At 38.5% G+C, this 17,388-nt stretch overlaps 1 protein-coding gene across 5 annotated transcripts in view; it reads left to right on the top strand.

The window, feature by feature from the left end:
• The window catches only part of CDKL5 (cyclin dependent kinase like 5), a 132,029-nt gene extending 119,764 nt beyond the window's left edge, over positions 1 to 12,265 (top strand). For 3 of the 5 annotated variants that reach the window (XM_083850625.1, XM_083850624.1, XM_083850623.1), the window contains 4 exons: positions 1,935 to 2,037; positions 6,204 to 6,326; positions 7,470 to 7,589; positions 8,826 to 9,358. In XM_083850625.1, coding sequence (XP_083706751.1) covers positions 1,935 to 2,037; positions 6,204 to 6,326; positions 7,470 to 7,589; positions 8,826 to 9,212 — 733 coding nt within the window. In that variant the 3' untranslated portion in view covers positions 9,213 to 9,358. Of the gene's footprint in view, positions 1 to 1,934; positions 2,038 to 6,203; positions 6,327 to 7,469; positions 7,590 to 8,825 lie in introns of all 5 variants that reach the window. The other 2 variants (XM_083850627.1, XM_083850626.1) reach the window with 2 other exon arrangements.
• Positions 12,266 to 17,388: the final 5,123 nt, after the last annotated feature.

The following is a 17,388-nucleotide window of genomic DNA, read 5'->3' as shown; positions in this document are numbered from 1 at the left end:
GACATAAGCAGGAATCTTTAGCAGTCCCGTATGTTTAAAATATGTGGTAGGAATCTAATATTTATACTAAACCAGAGATTTTTCCTATATCTACTTTCAGATTTCAAATTTTCACATTGTCTATATCATTGAACATCTGAATGTGTTTTCTGGATCTAGATTTAAGTTGAAAAAATCTAACTTAGGAAAATTCCCACCATCTCCTCTGCCTATAAATCTTTCCTCTAAGCACATTTCTCTTACTCAATTATTATACCTTGTCACAGTGTTTAAATACTACATGCATTTAGTTAGAACCAGGTAGCATTCAGAGTTTGAGATGGTTTTGGGCAGAAATGGAGGAACTGACCAAACCCCATTTCAGAGTGAAGATACTCATTAATAAGGGGGACAACTGTCGTCATTCCCACCTCAATAATGTGTTTCACATTTGCTTGGAAAAAAACGTCAGCTTGGCATGTAGTAGCAGCTGAATCACCAGTTTACAGCATAGCATTTTAAACCAGATTTAGAACCCAAAGATAACTATAGCAGGCAGCAAAGTGTTGCTACATTACAGTTGCTCCAAGAAAAACAGCTTCTCTTTGACATCCAGAGCCCTTGGAACTGTGGCTGTCCCTCAGGTTTTCCAGCAAGACAATAGAATAATTTCATTTTTATTTTCATACAAATTAAGGCTAAAAAAAGGGCAATTCGATGATCCAGTATGACTTCACATATGTTAGTTGCCAGTAATTGTCATCCGTTCTCTGGGGTTGAAGCCCAGCAGTGTATCTGGCAGAAGCGTATGCAGTCCTGATTTGAAATGTCAAAGATGGCAAATCCACTCCTTCACTAAGGAGTTTCTTCTGGTGGTTAATGATTCTCATTGTTAAAATCAGTGCCCTATTTCTAATAAGACTTCTCTGGCCTAATCATCTACCTACTTGTTCTTGTTATGACTTTGCCCTCTGCTTTAAAGGTCTGTAATTTCTTCCTGGATAAGTACCTGTGTGCCACAATCATGGAAACTCTAAATGTTGGGGTTGGCTTGGCTGTATTTTTAACATTGTAGAGAGGTTGAAATCTCTGACTCTTTTAGTGTAGACCATTCTTTTTATCTCTGTGAAACTTCCCTTCAGCATTTCCAATTTTCAAAATAGCTTAAAGGGCACTAGAGCTGCATACATCTATGTCTCACCGATGTCCTACATAAGCCATCTTTTTGCTCTTTATCAGTACTTTACATCCTTAGTTTACTGTGTACACTTAAAGTAATGTGTTGGTTATCAGCTGTAGTTAATTCTGCTGTAAACAAGATATGAGGGGGAAATAAATAAAATTCAGTCTTCAGGGAAGTCAACTGTTCCACTTTCGGGTCATCTTCTTTTGCCAGCACTGTCTCACGCATGCATAACAAACTAACTGAAGTTTTTAAGTTGAAATGGATCCCCGGCCTCCCTGATGATAAATTTGGAACCATGTCAGCAAAGGTCAGGAGTGTCAATTGAAATTGGTTCTGTCTGGCGAACTTTGCAACTCCCGGCTCTCCGGCAAGCAATGGATAAACTGGACCAGTGCTTTTGTACCTCCTCACCAGTTGTATGTTCTCTCAGATACAATTTTCATTTTTCTAAAAAAAAACTTGTGTGTGAATATTTTGGTTTGAGTATTAAATTCTGGCTTAAAAAAACATGCATGCTTACCTTTTCCCTAAGTAACTACTCACTGGTTTGACTAATCATTTTACCCTAACACTTTGTTCCTCCTATCCCATTTAATAAGACTATCTGTTATTTGTATAGTAACCAATTGAACCAATGAATGTTTAAACATTAAGAATCTTTTTGCTTCAATCAATAATTTTCATTCTTTGGCATAAGGTCTCATTATTTCACAGAATTTGCATCATATCAAAATAAAATCTATCTTACAATACCTTATCTCATGTTTAGGAAAAGTCCTGAAAATCTTAACAGTCACTCTGAACAGCTCAAGGAGAAAGAAAAACAAGGGTTTTTCAGGGCAATAAAAAAGAAAAAGAAGAAATCTCAAACTGTAAGTATGCATTTATTTCTAAAAGAAAATACGTTTATCAGTTTTGAATGGTACTATTTTAAAATGCTAGACTAGTACAGTATATTTATATTATTTGTGATCATACCTGCATGTATCTATTTGTTCTTTTTCTGTTTTCACTATATGACAGTCAGATACACTTTCTGTGACTTTGTTTTCATTAAGATACTTCAACATCCAGTTTAAATGCAAGTTTTAAGCAGATGTTGTGGCAAATCCTTTTGCAGTATATGTTGATAGCGTTCAAAAAGTAGCAAATGCATTATTGTGTGTCCTTAGAGCTTGAATAATTTCAGATACCCATTAGGAGGAGATCAAACTGCTATAAAGGAGAATTCTTTAAGAACTTCTTGCCGTACCCTGAGACTGGAATAAAGATGATGTGCCTTAGCCATTCTCAATGTTTTATTTTTTGTTGGGGGAAGAGGTTGCGTCTGTTATTGTATTGTGTATGCCCTTGCTATCTTTTCTGTATTTCTGCATTTACATCTAGGTTTTGGGAGAGAAAAATAACTTTATTTTATCAGAGGGCAGTGGCATATTAGCATTTCACAAAGTTTTACAATGAAAGTCCCTGTAAAAACTGGGAAAACCTAAACATTGGATAACAGTTCTGGAAACAGTAAAATACTTAAAATTACATTTGCATATCTGTTTTACAAAATTTTAAAACTGCAGGTACTTTATTTAAAATTATGGCTAGTAAAAATGTGCTCTTGTAATTCTCATCCAGGCCACCAGAAGACGGGCTTTTTATTAGTATAGCAGTATGTTACTAAAATTCATGTGCAAAATAGTGTCAAAAGTAAACCTTTGTCTCTTTATGTTACTGGTTCTTTCCAGTGTGCTTCATTCTTACATTTCACTTTTCTGTATAACACGGTCTGGGTAGTAAAATGAAGAATTCTACCCAACTTTTTTTTTTTTTATTATATCTTTTTCACTAAAATGTAACTTTATTAATTTGTTAATAACAATAGTTCCTTTTTTGCTTTTGGTGTCATGTCAGATTTCTCAATGTACAAAAAAAAAGATAAATTTCAGACTTGACTTGGAATTTGAAAATCAAACTGTTTTATCTAGTAGTGGGATCATCATCTCCAACAGTAGTGTATGCTGCCCTTTTCAGAGTAGCTTGCTTGAATTCCCCACATTTCAGGTTTGGTTTTGTTTAAGAACTCAGTGCCATTGAAAAATTAGGTTGTAATATTTCTGTAAGTGAAATTGCAGTTATGGTTTTGAAGGTTCTTGAAATGGAGTAAATTGTGCTCACTCATCATAGCTAAATAGGCTTCAGAAGAAGTTAACAGTACTGCAGGGCAAAGGGGAGTAACTAAATCAAAATATCTTCTGTCATAGAGTGAGGTGGCATGACTGGGTGTTGTTGGAGGGCTGATCTGTTGAAAATTGGGGGAGAGGAGTGTTTGTCTGCTTTTTTTTGTTGTTTGTTTAATTTTCTTTGAACTGCATGGAACATGCATGCGTGTGTTAACTAGCACACAAAAATGCACCATGTCTTCTTGCTAGCTAGGTTTTAGGGCAGTGGCTCCTACCTCTCTCCTTCTGAACTTGTTCACCTCGATACCTGTTCCGAACTAAATATCTAGATTAAAACTCTGGGATTTTTTGATATCAAAATGTCCATGAAAGGATAAGCACGCCTAATTGGTTTAGGTAGCACGCTGGAGCCATTGGTTTTGGTGATGCATTTTCCAAAAAAAGATATTTGCACTGTTTCAGATTTCAGCCATACGGACATGGTGGCAGGGAACATATTAAAAGCCCAGCTGATAGATGAGGTATCAACTACTTCCAGATTAAACTACGTGAAGGAATTAGAGACTGAGTTGAGTTGTGTTGCAATGCAAAATCCAGCACTTTCCCAAACATCAGCTGACAAGCACCTTGCTCTGTAGATGCTGAAGACATCGCTGATTACAAGCCAGGACAGATTTACACGTGCTCCTTACTCCTTTTCATACTTAAGGAGAGGGAGAGAGTGTTTGCATAACGAAAAATGCATTGGCTAGTTACACCTAGTATTTCACAGGAAGATGCATAAAATTCCTGAAATGTGATAGTGATGAAACTCTTGCATCCTCATCTACAAGCTTGCTGACATCAACTTCATTCAACCAGAGACTGAAAAACCTCCTTTCATTTCTACTTGTAGTTGTTTGACAGGACAGTATCTAAGGACAGACTGCACACCAATGTGTGTGCAAATGTTTGCTTCAAACACTGTTCTTTGTTCTTCTTTGTCTGTTAGTTGAAGAAGTCTACCTAACAAACATTGGAATGTTCATTAGGATCTTCCTCCACGAATGTAAATTATTACCTGAAAATTATTTAGCTCCAAGTTTGATTTCAGTAGTAAAAGCTTTTAACAGCACTGTAATAATAGCTCTTCAACTACAGCAATAATGGACTCATATTAAAAATCTTAACATATACCTTGTGACTATCCAAATTTTTTTCTGAGGCTTAAAATTCTTAGAGTCCTAGATATGTGTAATTCTAGCTATGTACTCTGATACAAGCTTTCTGCAGCAAATAACAAACTAGACCCAGAGAACAGTCATCTTGAGAAGCATGTAATAGTACACAATAGTACACATTGTTAAGAGGGTAATAATATCACATCCATTCCTTACTACTTACATCCACTGTTATTTGGCAAGTTTCGTGTTGCTGGTGATCATCGTAAGAGTCATAAAAGATGACTTAAATTGGACTAAAGATATCTTCTTAATAACGTCATTCTCAAAATCTCCAGTAGCGCAGAACTGATACCAGTTTCTGATACTTCCTCGTGCAGTGGATTATTCTCTCTAGAGTTCTCCAGGTGTAGTTCTTTATGGGATAACAATCACGACTGTCTGCTATGGGAATTCTTTGCAATATTGTTTTTGAAGAGCTGTTTTTATCCGTTCTCCTTTTTATCTTGTTTTGGAATCTTTTAGTAATGCAGCAACAGGTTTTGAGGATTGCTAGAATCACATTTTTTTCTGCAATCTGTCACTAAGCGTTTTGGTATCCATGAGGGCTTTGTACAGTGTCAATGTGCACTATCTTCAGAGGAGCCTGAGTTTTGCAGATTGTGGCACATATTGCAAGCTATGGATCTGACGAGATTATGTACTTTGGAAAAAACCGTTGCAAGTGACCCTTTCTCCTACTGATGCTTTGATTCCTTTTTAGTTTACTGAACTTCAAACAGGAAATTCTTCTGACCATAGAGTTTCTAAGCAGGCTGTGCTAATTAATGACTTTGTCTTTTGTAGCTTGGATGGAATCTAGAAGCTGGGAAAGTTGGTTGAAAACCATCTCTTCTGGTGGTGCGCCCATCGTTATATTTAGTCATACAACCGTTATAGTATAAAGTTTTCTTTTGGTAGGCAAATGGCACAGCAAGTGTCTTGGGCTTGTTTGCACCTGAGAGGAGGAGAAATCATCTTGTTCATAATTTTAATACTTAACAGTTCTGTTTGTTGTTTGTGCATCCATTGGTATGCTCTTTGATTGTCTTACGGAAATAAAAATATAACAGCCAGTGCCCTTGCAGTTGTACGTGAAGTTGTTAAAGGCATATTTTTGTCAGAACTGAAATCATTCATCTTGGAGCCCTAGCTCTTTTTAAAAGGTAAAAATAAAATACTTTTCTTTCTTCCAGAGGTAACTATCAACTGCTCATTCTAAAACCGATTGCTGCTATTACTAGTGTATCTTTGATATTTTATTTATATAAAAATAAAAAATGCCATAACATTTTAGATCATTATCGTAAGTAACAAACACTTGCCAAAATTACAAGATTTGATCCAAAGCTCAGTAAAGTCAACAAGACCTACCTGCAGTTTTGAAAAGACTTTGTACTGTACGTTCCTAATGGGAGATAAGAATAGGTGATCTCTTTTTCTGTAAGAATAACGATCTCTTTTTCCATGCTGTATATGCATTGAGTTCCTTGAATTTGTTCCATACACTTTCTTCATTCAATCACTATTATATTTTCCTGAAGCAGATTATAGGATTGATACCATGTACTGTTGGAACTACAAAAATATAATTATGAGTTAATATAGTAAGGACAGATCTCCTGAATTGATATACTATGCATTTAGATTTTGTATCTTATATTACAGACAAACTCAACCAACGGGGAGAATCCAAGCATCAAGAAATCCCTCTTCCCTCTTTTTAATTCAAAGAATAATTTAAAGCATAGTTCTTCTTTGAAAAAGCTTCCTGTAGTCACTCTACCCATGGTATTAATTTTTAAGTACAGTAGCTCTGTAAAACGCTCCAGTAAACTTATTTTACTGACTACAGCAGCATGTGTTTTATTTTCATGGGATCACTTTCTCTTCATGCCAGTTAAGTATCTTGGGCCAGTTCAATAAATTCAAGTAAAGTTGGTAGTTCCGTTGAAGTAGATTATGTCTTAAAAAAAAAAAAAAAAAAAAGTTTTTTGACCATTTGTTATACTGAAAATGTAATATACACAGCTCCAGAGAGAAGGAGCCCTGGGACTAGGACTAAAGGAGGAAAATAGTTGTGAAATTGCCGATGTTTAAATTTTCTCATTCTGTTTCAATCAGGAAAAAAAAAATAACCTGGTTTGTTTTATAGCTATATTGGAGATACATTCTGTGTGCTAACTGCTCCTTTATATATAAAATTAATTAGATATTAATGACGGATTCTCTGAAAAATAAACTTAACTCATGTTTCTAATATATTTTTGTTTGTGCTGATTGTTCATGATAAAAGGCAGCTTGCATTAAAAATAGGTTAAATTTAATTGTTCTTTTTTGCTTAAAATTCCTGAAATAAAAGTCTCTATAAGCTTTACATTGTCTTTCTGCCATAAAATTTTATGAATTTACATCTTGTTTTTTAGTGGTGTTGAATTTTTTTATTTTTTAATTTGGTTTGGGTTATTTGTGGAGGAGCAGGGAGATGAGGAAAAGAAAATCTCTTCCTTTGTGATGGCAAAATCGGTCAGATGTCAGTTTAGAGATGATTTCGATCTGCTTCAATTAGGAACAAATTTATAGAACTGATCCTTGGTCTTAACTGCAGTATGGAATGCTTTTTAAATGAAGATGACACTCAACAATTTTTTTGTTGTGTTTTTTTTCTTTTTTTTTTTTTTCTTGGAAGCCTTGTTTAATTGCTCTCTCTTACAGCAAATAACACTAACAGCATGTGAATGCTTCAAGGGCTAAGGGTGTAGCAACTCTGCATGACCTCCGCAGCCACTTACTATGGGGAAAAATAATGAAAGGACATTGCAATTCTGCTGCAGTATTGGGCTTCACTTGCGTTGTGTAATTAACTTGGGAAAATGATTTACAGCTATTCTTAAGAAATGTATTAATAGCCCAGTATTTAATGTTTTGTTGCAGATGCCTAGCACTGATGGTCAGGATCTCTTGGCATTACAGAAAGCCATTCATTCTACTAATCACCAGAGCAGCAGGCAGAAGGATTGGCATCCTGAGAAGATGACAGAAATCCAGCCTCATGTAAGTAGCTTTATCAGTTCCCTGTATTTTAACATCACGAAGGTGTCTTGACAGGTTTTTCTCTGGTAAATAGAAAAATTGCATTTGACGTTATTTCCCATCCTCCCCAGTCCCTCCTCATTGAATGTAAAAAAATCATGTACCTGCATTACTGCATAACTCTTTGAAAATCTAGACACGAATGACAGGAGAAGGAGGTGAGACTGTATGTCCTTGTGTCAGTCGCTGAGCCTTTAGAAATGGTGGTTATGTGTTTGTTTTGGAGACAAACAACTTTTCAGTGCACAGCCGCAGTAGGCACTGCAGCGCTGTGGCAGTGCCCTCCAGTGAGGGCCTGCTGCTGTGTGGCTGTGCCTCGGCTGGCACAGGCTGCTGGTTGTGCAGGCTGGCTCGTTGGAGCATCGCGCTGCGTGAATGCAGCTTTATGTTCTCCAGTTCTAAAACCAGCCTGGGGGACAGGGATTGGGAGACAGCTTCTGGGCCATGCTCTTGCCATTACAACATTGAAAACTGAAGAGGAGGGTTTGTTGCAGCTGCTGTGTTTGAGGAAGCGAGTTGTTCTGTGAGCTGTGGAATTTAATGGAGCTGTTATCCTACAAATTTGTTTACTCAGGCTTACCCCAGCTCTTGCTACTCATTTCAGTAACCCCTTGTGTCTCTTCTCCTTTGGCCTGCTTTACCAGCTAAAGAAGCTGTGAGGGACAAGAGCTGCTTACCACCCTGCTGCAGGCAAACAAAATACCAAACTGCTGAGCTCTGCCAGCCTTTATTTCAGTGCAGATAGTTACTCAAGGTTCTCTCTAACCCCCAGTTGACATTCAGCAAATATTTAGGTACTTCATATTACTGATATCTGCGCCTCATGAAATGTGGCTGAGGTTCTAAAGTTAATAGCAGGAGTACTGACAGATGGAGAGCTAGTGCAATTGTCTGTGGCTCTGTTTTCATAGGACATAAGGTTAAAATAACCGACGGGAACAAAAGCTTTTTTTCTGAGCTAGTCGTTCCATCTTTTCAGGTAGCTGATGGATTTGAATGATAATGAGAAATCATTCTTCTCAGGTGTGTAGTCATAGCTTGGAAGGAACTATTCCAAGTGAGTGCATACTAAAAGTGAAGAAGTCCTGCAAAGTTCAAGATACTCCGTTTAGGATATGACAGTTTTGTTATAGGAAGTCTGATATGATACGATAGCAATGAGAGTAGAAGGTCAAGTGCTTTCCCCATGTCTTATAGAGCCAGCCATTAAAATCTCTTCGCAAGCTATTACACCTCTCCTCTTCAAACCATCCTGTCCCTGCCGAGCCTCGCTTCCAGCCCCTACCGAGCCAGCCGGCCAAAGCTGCTTTTTCTGAAGTGCGAATTCACCCCATGAGTCAAAGCTCCAGCAGCGGCAGCAGCAACGCGCGGCAAGAGCCGCAGGCAAAGGGCAGGCCAACGCTGCAGATCCCGAGCCAGCTGGAGCCCACCTGGCACGTCTCCCCCGTCAACAGGAGCGCGAGCGACGGGCCTCCCTACTCCGACCAGCCGCCCTCCAAGAGTGGGCAGAACGGGCACGCGTATAACCGAACAAACCGGTCACGGATGCCAAATCTGAACGACCTGAAAGAGACAGCCTTGTAATTGCACTCCAGGCAGTAGGCCAGCTCGCACGGAGGTCAGCGTAGGGGAGTGGTGGTGGTTCTGGTGATGGTAAGACTGTATTTTCAGCTTTATAAAGGTGTGCAATATGTACATGTGGAGCTATGTTGTTTGGCACCACAGCGAGAGTCAGGGATTATACAGTAAACCAAGTCGAATTATGAATTACTAGTCATCAGAAATGTCACTGGACGATAGGCAGAGTGTGCCATTCAGGGAGAAAAATGTATTGCCATTTTCTCTCATTTACATTCCAGCTTAGAGCACATCTCTGTCAGAAAGCTGGGAGACTTCTGGTATGTATTGGCACTTATAAGGGTGAAAACATTCATGTCTAGACCTATGCCCTTACTACATTTTTTGCTGCCTAGTTAAAACAGTGGGGTTTATGTGATAAAAGTGTATCCCCGTTAAGGGTTTAAAGTTAAATTGTATGTCTTAAATTTGTTTTTTAAACTTCCATATTTGATAGGATTTGTAATATTTATTTATGATGACCTAATATCGTACTGTTATAATCATATCTTTTATGTTATAATGTAAAGTTATTTTGAGCTGTTTGAAACATTGTGAAGCAGTGCAACAGCTACAGTAGTTTCTATAAAAAACTAACAGTAACATTTATATATTGCATCAGGAGTATTTTATTCTATATATAAATATATATATATAAATGGAAAATAACTGTCTGTTTTTTAAATATACTCATTTAAAAGAAAAGTATTGTTATGACACTATCTGCCATATTTTTATACATTTGTGATATAAAGTGCAGTATTATACTTCTAATAAAAGGAAGTTGAATGTGGATATAAATGTGACTGTAACAGTATGAATCTTGCTCAGCTATGAGAGCCCAATATTATAGGAATTACTGATAACAAACAAAAGACAACATTCAATTCCAAGCTTTATTATGGGCTATTTTGTTGGAAGTATTGGCTAAATGTAAGAGACTGCAGAACTGTACAGTAATCTAAATGTGGTATGGTCTCCCCTGCGTCCTTAGATTTCCTAATAATAATCATAGGATTTCTGCATCTGCATCGAGAGATTAGAGCCCCAGAACCATTTTTTTTTCCTCTAAAGAGATAAAGTGCCCCATGACTACAAGCTAAAGCAGGTGCTCTTCCACTTAATAGTAGGGGTGAAAACCAAAGAAACATAGCATGAATTGCAAGTGAAATGCCAAACTTTGACACTTAATGCATAGCATGGCACTGCAGATCATGGTATAAGCTTTTATGCATATGTGTATTTTACATCTTGTTTTAGCAATCTATTAACTAATAAGATAAACACTGTATTTAAATTAAAAGTACTCTTGCACTTTTTCTTATATTTCAGGATGTATTTAAAACTACAAATCTGATATTTGGATATTGAGGGAGAAGGTTGCCGTGCAGCTTAATTTCTCCTTAGATCTTACTGTCCCAGTATTCCCATACACAGTTCAGTGACCAGTCTCAGCAAAATACTAGATCTTGGGTTCCAGTCTCCTGTACAACATTGTTAAAACTGCCTTTACGTTGGTGAATGTCAAGTATAGTAAATATATAACCTGATTCCTCTGTTGCTACCAGTAAAATAAATGGAAGGTGAGTCAGTAGGAGTCAAAAGAGTTATGCCAGTCTAAACTTTGTGCAATAAGAGGAGAGTCAGGCCTGTAGTGTCAGAACAATACAATCTTTCCTTTTCAAACACGTTCATTCAACTCCCTCGTTACTCTGCAGCATAGTTCATTTTCTATATGGTGTCGTCAGAAGACACTTGTACCTGCAAATATGTTGTCTGTTCCGAGAAGAGATTAACCTGAATGTAAAATTGTTGACTTAGCCATAGATATAGTTAACAGAAGTAGCCAGACAGTAAGAGCTGAACTTCCTACTTTGAAAACAATGCAAACTGGACGTGACGTTCGGTACCTCTTGAATCATACCAAAGTTCTAACAACAACACATTCGGTACAAACACTTTGAAAATCTTTGTCAAGTACAGTATGAAAGGATGTTACAGCAGGTTTGTCCAGGGAAAAAATTAAGCCTGGTAAATTTGAAAAACTATAAAATAAAAATTCTTTGTCAATTGCCTGCAAGAAATGTGCGTATAATTTTCTATAGATATATATGGTTTATAGTATATTTATATATGCTATAACATATAGAGTATTTATATAGCATATATAAATACAGTAGACATGAAAGGATATTCAGTTTTTGATAAGTTCAGTGGGCATCCAGGAAGGATATTGTGATTTTTACTAGTCCTTACTATCAGAGTTTAGCAGTATATTTTAAAAGTCTCTCTTCGATTCACCAGTTCATCACAACTAGACTACTCCCGTTCTCTGCTTTGAAATGGGTTGATGCCACTGAAATCCCTCGCAAAAGCATTGCCTGGGAGTGGGGCTCTAAGCAGTACTATGTGAATGTCTCCGAGTGAGCATTCAGACTAGACTCTTCTGTACTTTATGGGTATATTTCCTTTTGCCTCTACAGGATTTGTATCTTGATAGTAAGAGCTTCCTGCTGGAGATGATGCTACAGGGCTATATGTGGCTATTCTGGTTTCTAGCAAGGAAAAATGTTTCCCAAGGTTTTTGTTTGTTTGTTTGTTTCCCTCAGTATGCATTAAGTTAAATCAGGGTAATCTCTGACTGTACATATAGCTATTTAAAGTAGTTAGCAAAGCTTCAAGAGTGACCTAAGGAATGTTCAAGTATTTATTTGGTGGCCCGTATTTACAGAAAGTTGTTTCTACTTCATACTGCATTTTCATCTCAACTTCAATGAACAGTAACAGATTTAAGTTGAATACTAAATTGTGTTGAATGTATGTAGTATTTTCTTCCTTCTGTTAGAAAGAATTTCCAGCAGCTCAGCCAGCTGGTGCTGGGATAGATTGTGTATTTTTAACCTGGTCTAACTTCCGAATATTTAAAATATTGCTAATGTAATTTCGCTGAGGCTTCCAAAGAAGTCTTATTATATGGCAGAGATTTGCTGTCTCAATAAAGGAGAAGATAATTACAGAGCAAACAATTTTCTAAGTGTGAGCTTTCCTCTTCACTGGTCTTTGAGTCTCGTGCTACATGTTCTATAGATTTACTTACTATAAAGTATCTTATTTAAACAGCATTTTATTCTTTGGCAAGCTGCTTTGCCTTATTATGGCATCATTAATGATGTGAAAAGTAAAGAAACTAAGTTTCAGAAATGGATTAGTCATTTTGCAGAACTCAAGCTGCCTAAACCTGTAGATATGTTTTTACTATAGCTCTTGAGCTCTTGTTAATCGACAAAGAAGCACCTTAAGCTCATCTTAATTGAAACTGTGTGAAGCTGTGTGGTTAAGCTGTCCTTTTAAACTGCCATGAAAATGCATTAACCTAAAACAACGCGTGGGTTTTTTTACCAGACCTGACCACAGAGAACAGTCCCTTAGGGCTATGTAACATGTTTTGCTCTGTTATCGCAGTCCAAGATCCCTTGTTCCTCCGAGAGGTTGCCAGCACTGAGCACCAGGACAAGTTCTCGGCAGGAAGTCAGCGGTCCCAGGTTCGATCCAGTCTTTCTAAAAAGTTCCCCATCCCACAGGGCTTGGGACTTGTACCAAGCTTTCATTTCTGATACCAAGTCAGACCCACCTCAATGTACCCATATATGTACAGATAGTTGCTCTCTTAGATCAATATGAAAGCAGGCCTCAAACTTCCAAACTTAACACACACCCTCAGATCATCTTCAGGCTTGTCGCCTTTCTCTCTGCTGGACCAGCTTGTTTGGGGAGCAGAGCTGGAGTGATTCTTCGGGCAGCAGTGTCCTGCGATAGGCTTGTGGACATCCCTGGTCATTGCAGTTGGGTCTTCTAAAGGATGAATGTTCATAATATAAAAAGCCATGTACCAACCTTTGATTTTTCTTCAAAAGCCTCTATAACTTAGCTGAGTAGACTACTGTGTTCACCCAGAAAAAGCTATGTATTTTTAACAATTCAGTGCTGTAATTCCTTGTAGCGAAGGGAACTCTGAAAGCAATGCTGTCAGCTATTTAGCTAAGACAAAAAACAGCTGCTTTCGAGGGGAGCCGTGAGCTAGAAGTGTTTGGGGTTTTTATTCTTTTGTTGTTGTTGTTGTCTTAAAACAATTTGGTAGTGAGACATGCTTCAGAAATACCTACATGTAATTAATTCTGTATATGCTGAACACTGTCAGAGACTGGGAGAGTATTTGAATCTCAGTCACACAAAGAGTATTAAAAGGATAGCCATATATAATACACTGCAAATTGTGGGGTGGCAATGAATGTTTCTTTTTTCCGTTCCAGCTAGCATGAACAATACATTTATTAGTGGGATTTTATCCTCAGTCACACATCTGGGCTGTTCATGTACGTAGGCCCACCATTTGGAATAGGATAGGAGCGTCACAGAAGATGCTTGGAAAGGTGAAGTGCCCTATTAAATCATTTTAAATGACCTTTAAATCAGGACACTGTATAAGAACAGGTGCCTTTCCCCAAACAGTTCTCTCTAATGGTGTCATGATATTAACCATTCATTAGCTGGGTTTGTAGGGAATGAGGAGAAAAGCCATTTAACTTTCTGGCCTTTGTTAAAAAGGGAGCAATTTGAGTAAACCCTTTTAATATAACACAGCTTGGAAGTTCTAGATGTCGGCTCCTTTCTCAGAGTCAAACAGCACCAGTGCATCATTGCTTCAGGCTCATCAGGCTACTGAACACTTGTACACATTGCTTGGTTCAGATGTTGTAATGAAACTGAAGATCTCCCACTCTGCAATCGTGAAGCAAAGTTCATGATAGCTAAGCAAAGCAAATTTTACAGGAGATCCTCTTAATCTGAAGAGAAAACCTGTTGTAGATAGCCTGTTGTCTCAGCAGTCTTTCTTAATAGCTACTGCGCGAGGCAGGATAGATTAGGTTTGAAGTTCACTTGCTCCAAGTTGTGCTCGGATGCTTATTTGTTAGCAGGAATATCATTGCATACAGTCAACTGATTGGAGCAAAAGGTGACTTTTTTGCCAAACTAACTGGAAGGTGCACAGAAAGTGAGAGGATGAGCCCTCCATACTTCAATGCTGTTGTTCCAGCAGCTCAGATTGCTTCTCAGGCTCTTTTAGAATATAACCCAAAATATGTCGCCAGGTAAATGTGTCTCTTAAAACATGGCTCAAGGGTCTGAACTTGGAATTTGTGACTAAGGCTAAGAGTGACTCTACACATCTCTTGTCTTCTCTACCAGTCAATCTACCTCCTCTCTCTTGCAGAACGTGGTCGAGGTTTGGTTTGTTTGTTCCGAGTTTATTATTGACTCCAAATTTTGAACAGATGTATAAAAAGATTCTTCCTCTAGGCACTGTTAGCAACCAAGTAATAAAATTTTGATGGGCCTTCATCTGATACACTTCTAAAACCTCCAAGCCATCTTAGCTCTCCTTCTAGAATCCTAACGCCATCCTTTGCACTGCTTTGCAGTCTTCCCTTGCTCTTCCCCATGTGGTTCTCGAATATTGCAGTTGCCTTGTTCTTTGTTCTTTCTCTAGTGCAGATTATCAGGGAGTTAGAGGCCTTATCTACTACTCCACCCTGTTTGCTGTTTTATTCAAACAGCTATCCTTATAGACTTGCTCAGGAGTTTCTTCATTTTTATTTTTCATTTCATCTGGGTGAGATACCGTACCTCATCGTGCCCCCACCAAAACACACTGCCTACCCGGCTTTCTGTTCCACCAGGTCTCTGTTTTACAGGGCATTGCTTCTCTGGGTCCATTGCGAGAAATGCAAGGTGGCATCTTAACTGTACAGGCGTATAAATGCTTTGTGAAGTAACTGCTTTCGTAGAGCTTTCCATTAGCAAAGTTAAAGCATGTTCATAGCGCAAGATGGAAGATGTTATTCAAGTTTCCTATAGCATATGAACCTCTTGGTGTAAACTCTTGACTTGTAAATCCAATGGCAGAGCTTTTAACTGTTTAGTAAGGCAAAACTCTAGGTGTAGCTAACTGTCTCGGCTTTCCTTTTCTTCTCACTTTTTTTTTTTGGCTAGTGCACATCTTAGACTCATACTACTGAAGGATATGTGTAATCTAAAGGAGTAACATTATATGCATTTGGTTTATATGGAACAATAAGCTAAAATTTTCCACGAAACCATAATTTGTTGGAAATTCTATGCAGGCATTTTTAAATCTGGTTAATCTGTTAAGGACTTCCAGGACTGCTTAGATCTCCACTGTGAAATCTTGAACTCTGAATTTATTTAATTGGGGAGAAAGAAGGAAGAACTAGGTTAAGAAAAAATGGGATCTTTTTTCACAATCTGCCAATACAGACTATTCGAAAAATACCAGACTGGGGAGGTTGCTTTCAAAAATTCCAAATTTATGGATAAGATTCCCCAATGTTTTTAACAACTATTAGAAATCTAAAGCGCACAAACTTTTAAATCTGTCATGCTTTCTGTTGTGGAAGGAACGTGGTGTGGTGTTAATCCTTTTAATCCTGGAATACAAATTGATTTTAAAATGTGTTGAATATTTAAGGATGACTTCATGCAAGTTAATAAACCATTTGTAAAGTGTTTGTATACAACCCTTTGTATCATGTTGTTGGTACACCTTACCAAATTTTTTTTGGGCATGTATTCCATTCTTAACTTCTGTACAATTTCTATCGTTGCTGTAAATATTCTAAAAGAGAAAAAAAAAAACTGTGGTAATCTTAATTATCAGCATGGAAATGGTTAATTTTTACTGAGCACAATGTATTTTTGAATGGGCCTTCCAAAATATGTCTTTAATAAAAATGCAGATTTTGCACTAGAACACTGGCATGGCTCGGTGGCTCGTCGTGTTCCCTGCGCAGCGCCTCCCGGTGCATCCATCCATCGGCCGGGAGCAGAGGAGCAGGGCAGGGCAGGCGGGCAGCGGAGCTCCCGTGCCCAGCACCTTACTGCTAGGCCCTGACGCTCCCGGTCTGAGAAGCTGGCACGTGTCTGGCTGCATAACGCATTGCTCCCGCGCATCAACTGAGGCTCTGCTGGGGAACTACGTGGGTGTCAGCGATACTGGGGGGGTTCCCCTTTAATGGGTTCCCCTTTAGCGTGTCCTGGTCACGACTTTTTTTGTCACTTTGTACAGCTTCAAAAAACTTTAAATATTTCTCCATCAATCCCTCATTCTTCAGGGTAATTGGAAGCAAGCTGAGGAGCAGGGAGTGTTTTAAAGCTCTCAGCCAGAAACCTAGTTGAAATCCTATTTTCCTGGGACGTGGCTCTGCCCTTAGCACCCCTCTCTGCTCTGACTCTTCTAACCATCTCATGGTAACGAACCCAGGCTCTCGGTGCCCTTCAGTGCACTCCCTGCAGGGCTCCAGAGGACGGAGCGGCCACCTCCTTGAAGAAGGCCTGGTCAGGCACCTCACCATGGCAGCCACAGTGTGCTCCACGTTGGTCTCCCTTGGGACGGAGAGCAGACTGGGTGTGGGTATCTCCCTCTCTGATGGCCATTAAGGGGTAATTTCTGCAGGAATGCGTTAAGAAAAAGGGCCTACTCTTGTAGGAGCTGTACAGTTGGAGTGGAGGGCCAGAGCTGGTCTCTTTATCACGTAACTGGGATTGGGCAAGCTTAACTACTCATCACAGTTTCCTCACATCTCTGTGTAAGCGCTCCAGTCTAAAAATTCATGTCATGAAGCTAAAAAGAGCTCTTATTCCTACTTCCTATTTCAAAACTGTTGTGTTGTACAGGTTGCAAAGCCATACATCAGTCTCCCTACCTTTGCAGGTGAATTCCTGCAGGATTTCTCACTCCTAGAAGATTGCCTTTTCATCACTGCTTTGCGTCATTTCTGGCTGTCACAGTTGCTCCTCTGGTTAATGGTGATTGGAGGCATCTGTGCCCAAAATTAAAATGACATTGCTGTGCTAGGAAAAGTTCAACTTTATGAGGAAAATCTTTGCATTTGTGTAATTGTGTTTTGGCTGCTTCTATCATGCTTTAATAATGCCCTCAGTCGCACTCGTACTTCAATATGCTGTGTTTATGCAGAGGTGGAAGTCAAGTGCACTTCTAAAAGCGTTTTAGGACCACTTAATTAATTAAGGCTCTCAGCACCCCTCTTTTTAGATAAGAGGCAGA

This window comes from Anser anser, assembly GCF_964211835.1.
Source record: "Anser anser genome assembly, chromosome: 1".
NCBI lineage: Eukaryota > Metazoa > Chordata > Aves > Anseriformes > Anatidae > Anser > Anser anser.
This window is presented reverse-complemented; position numbering and strand designations above follow the sequence as displayed.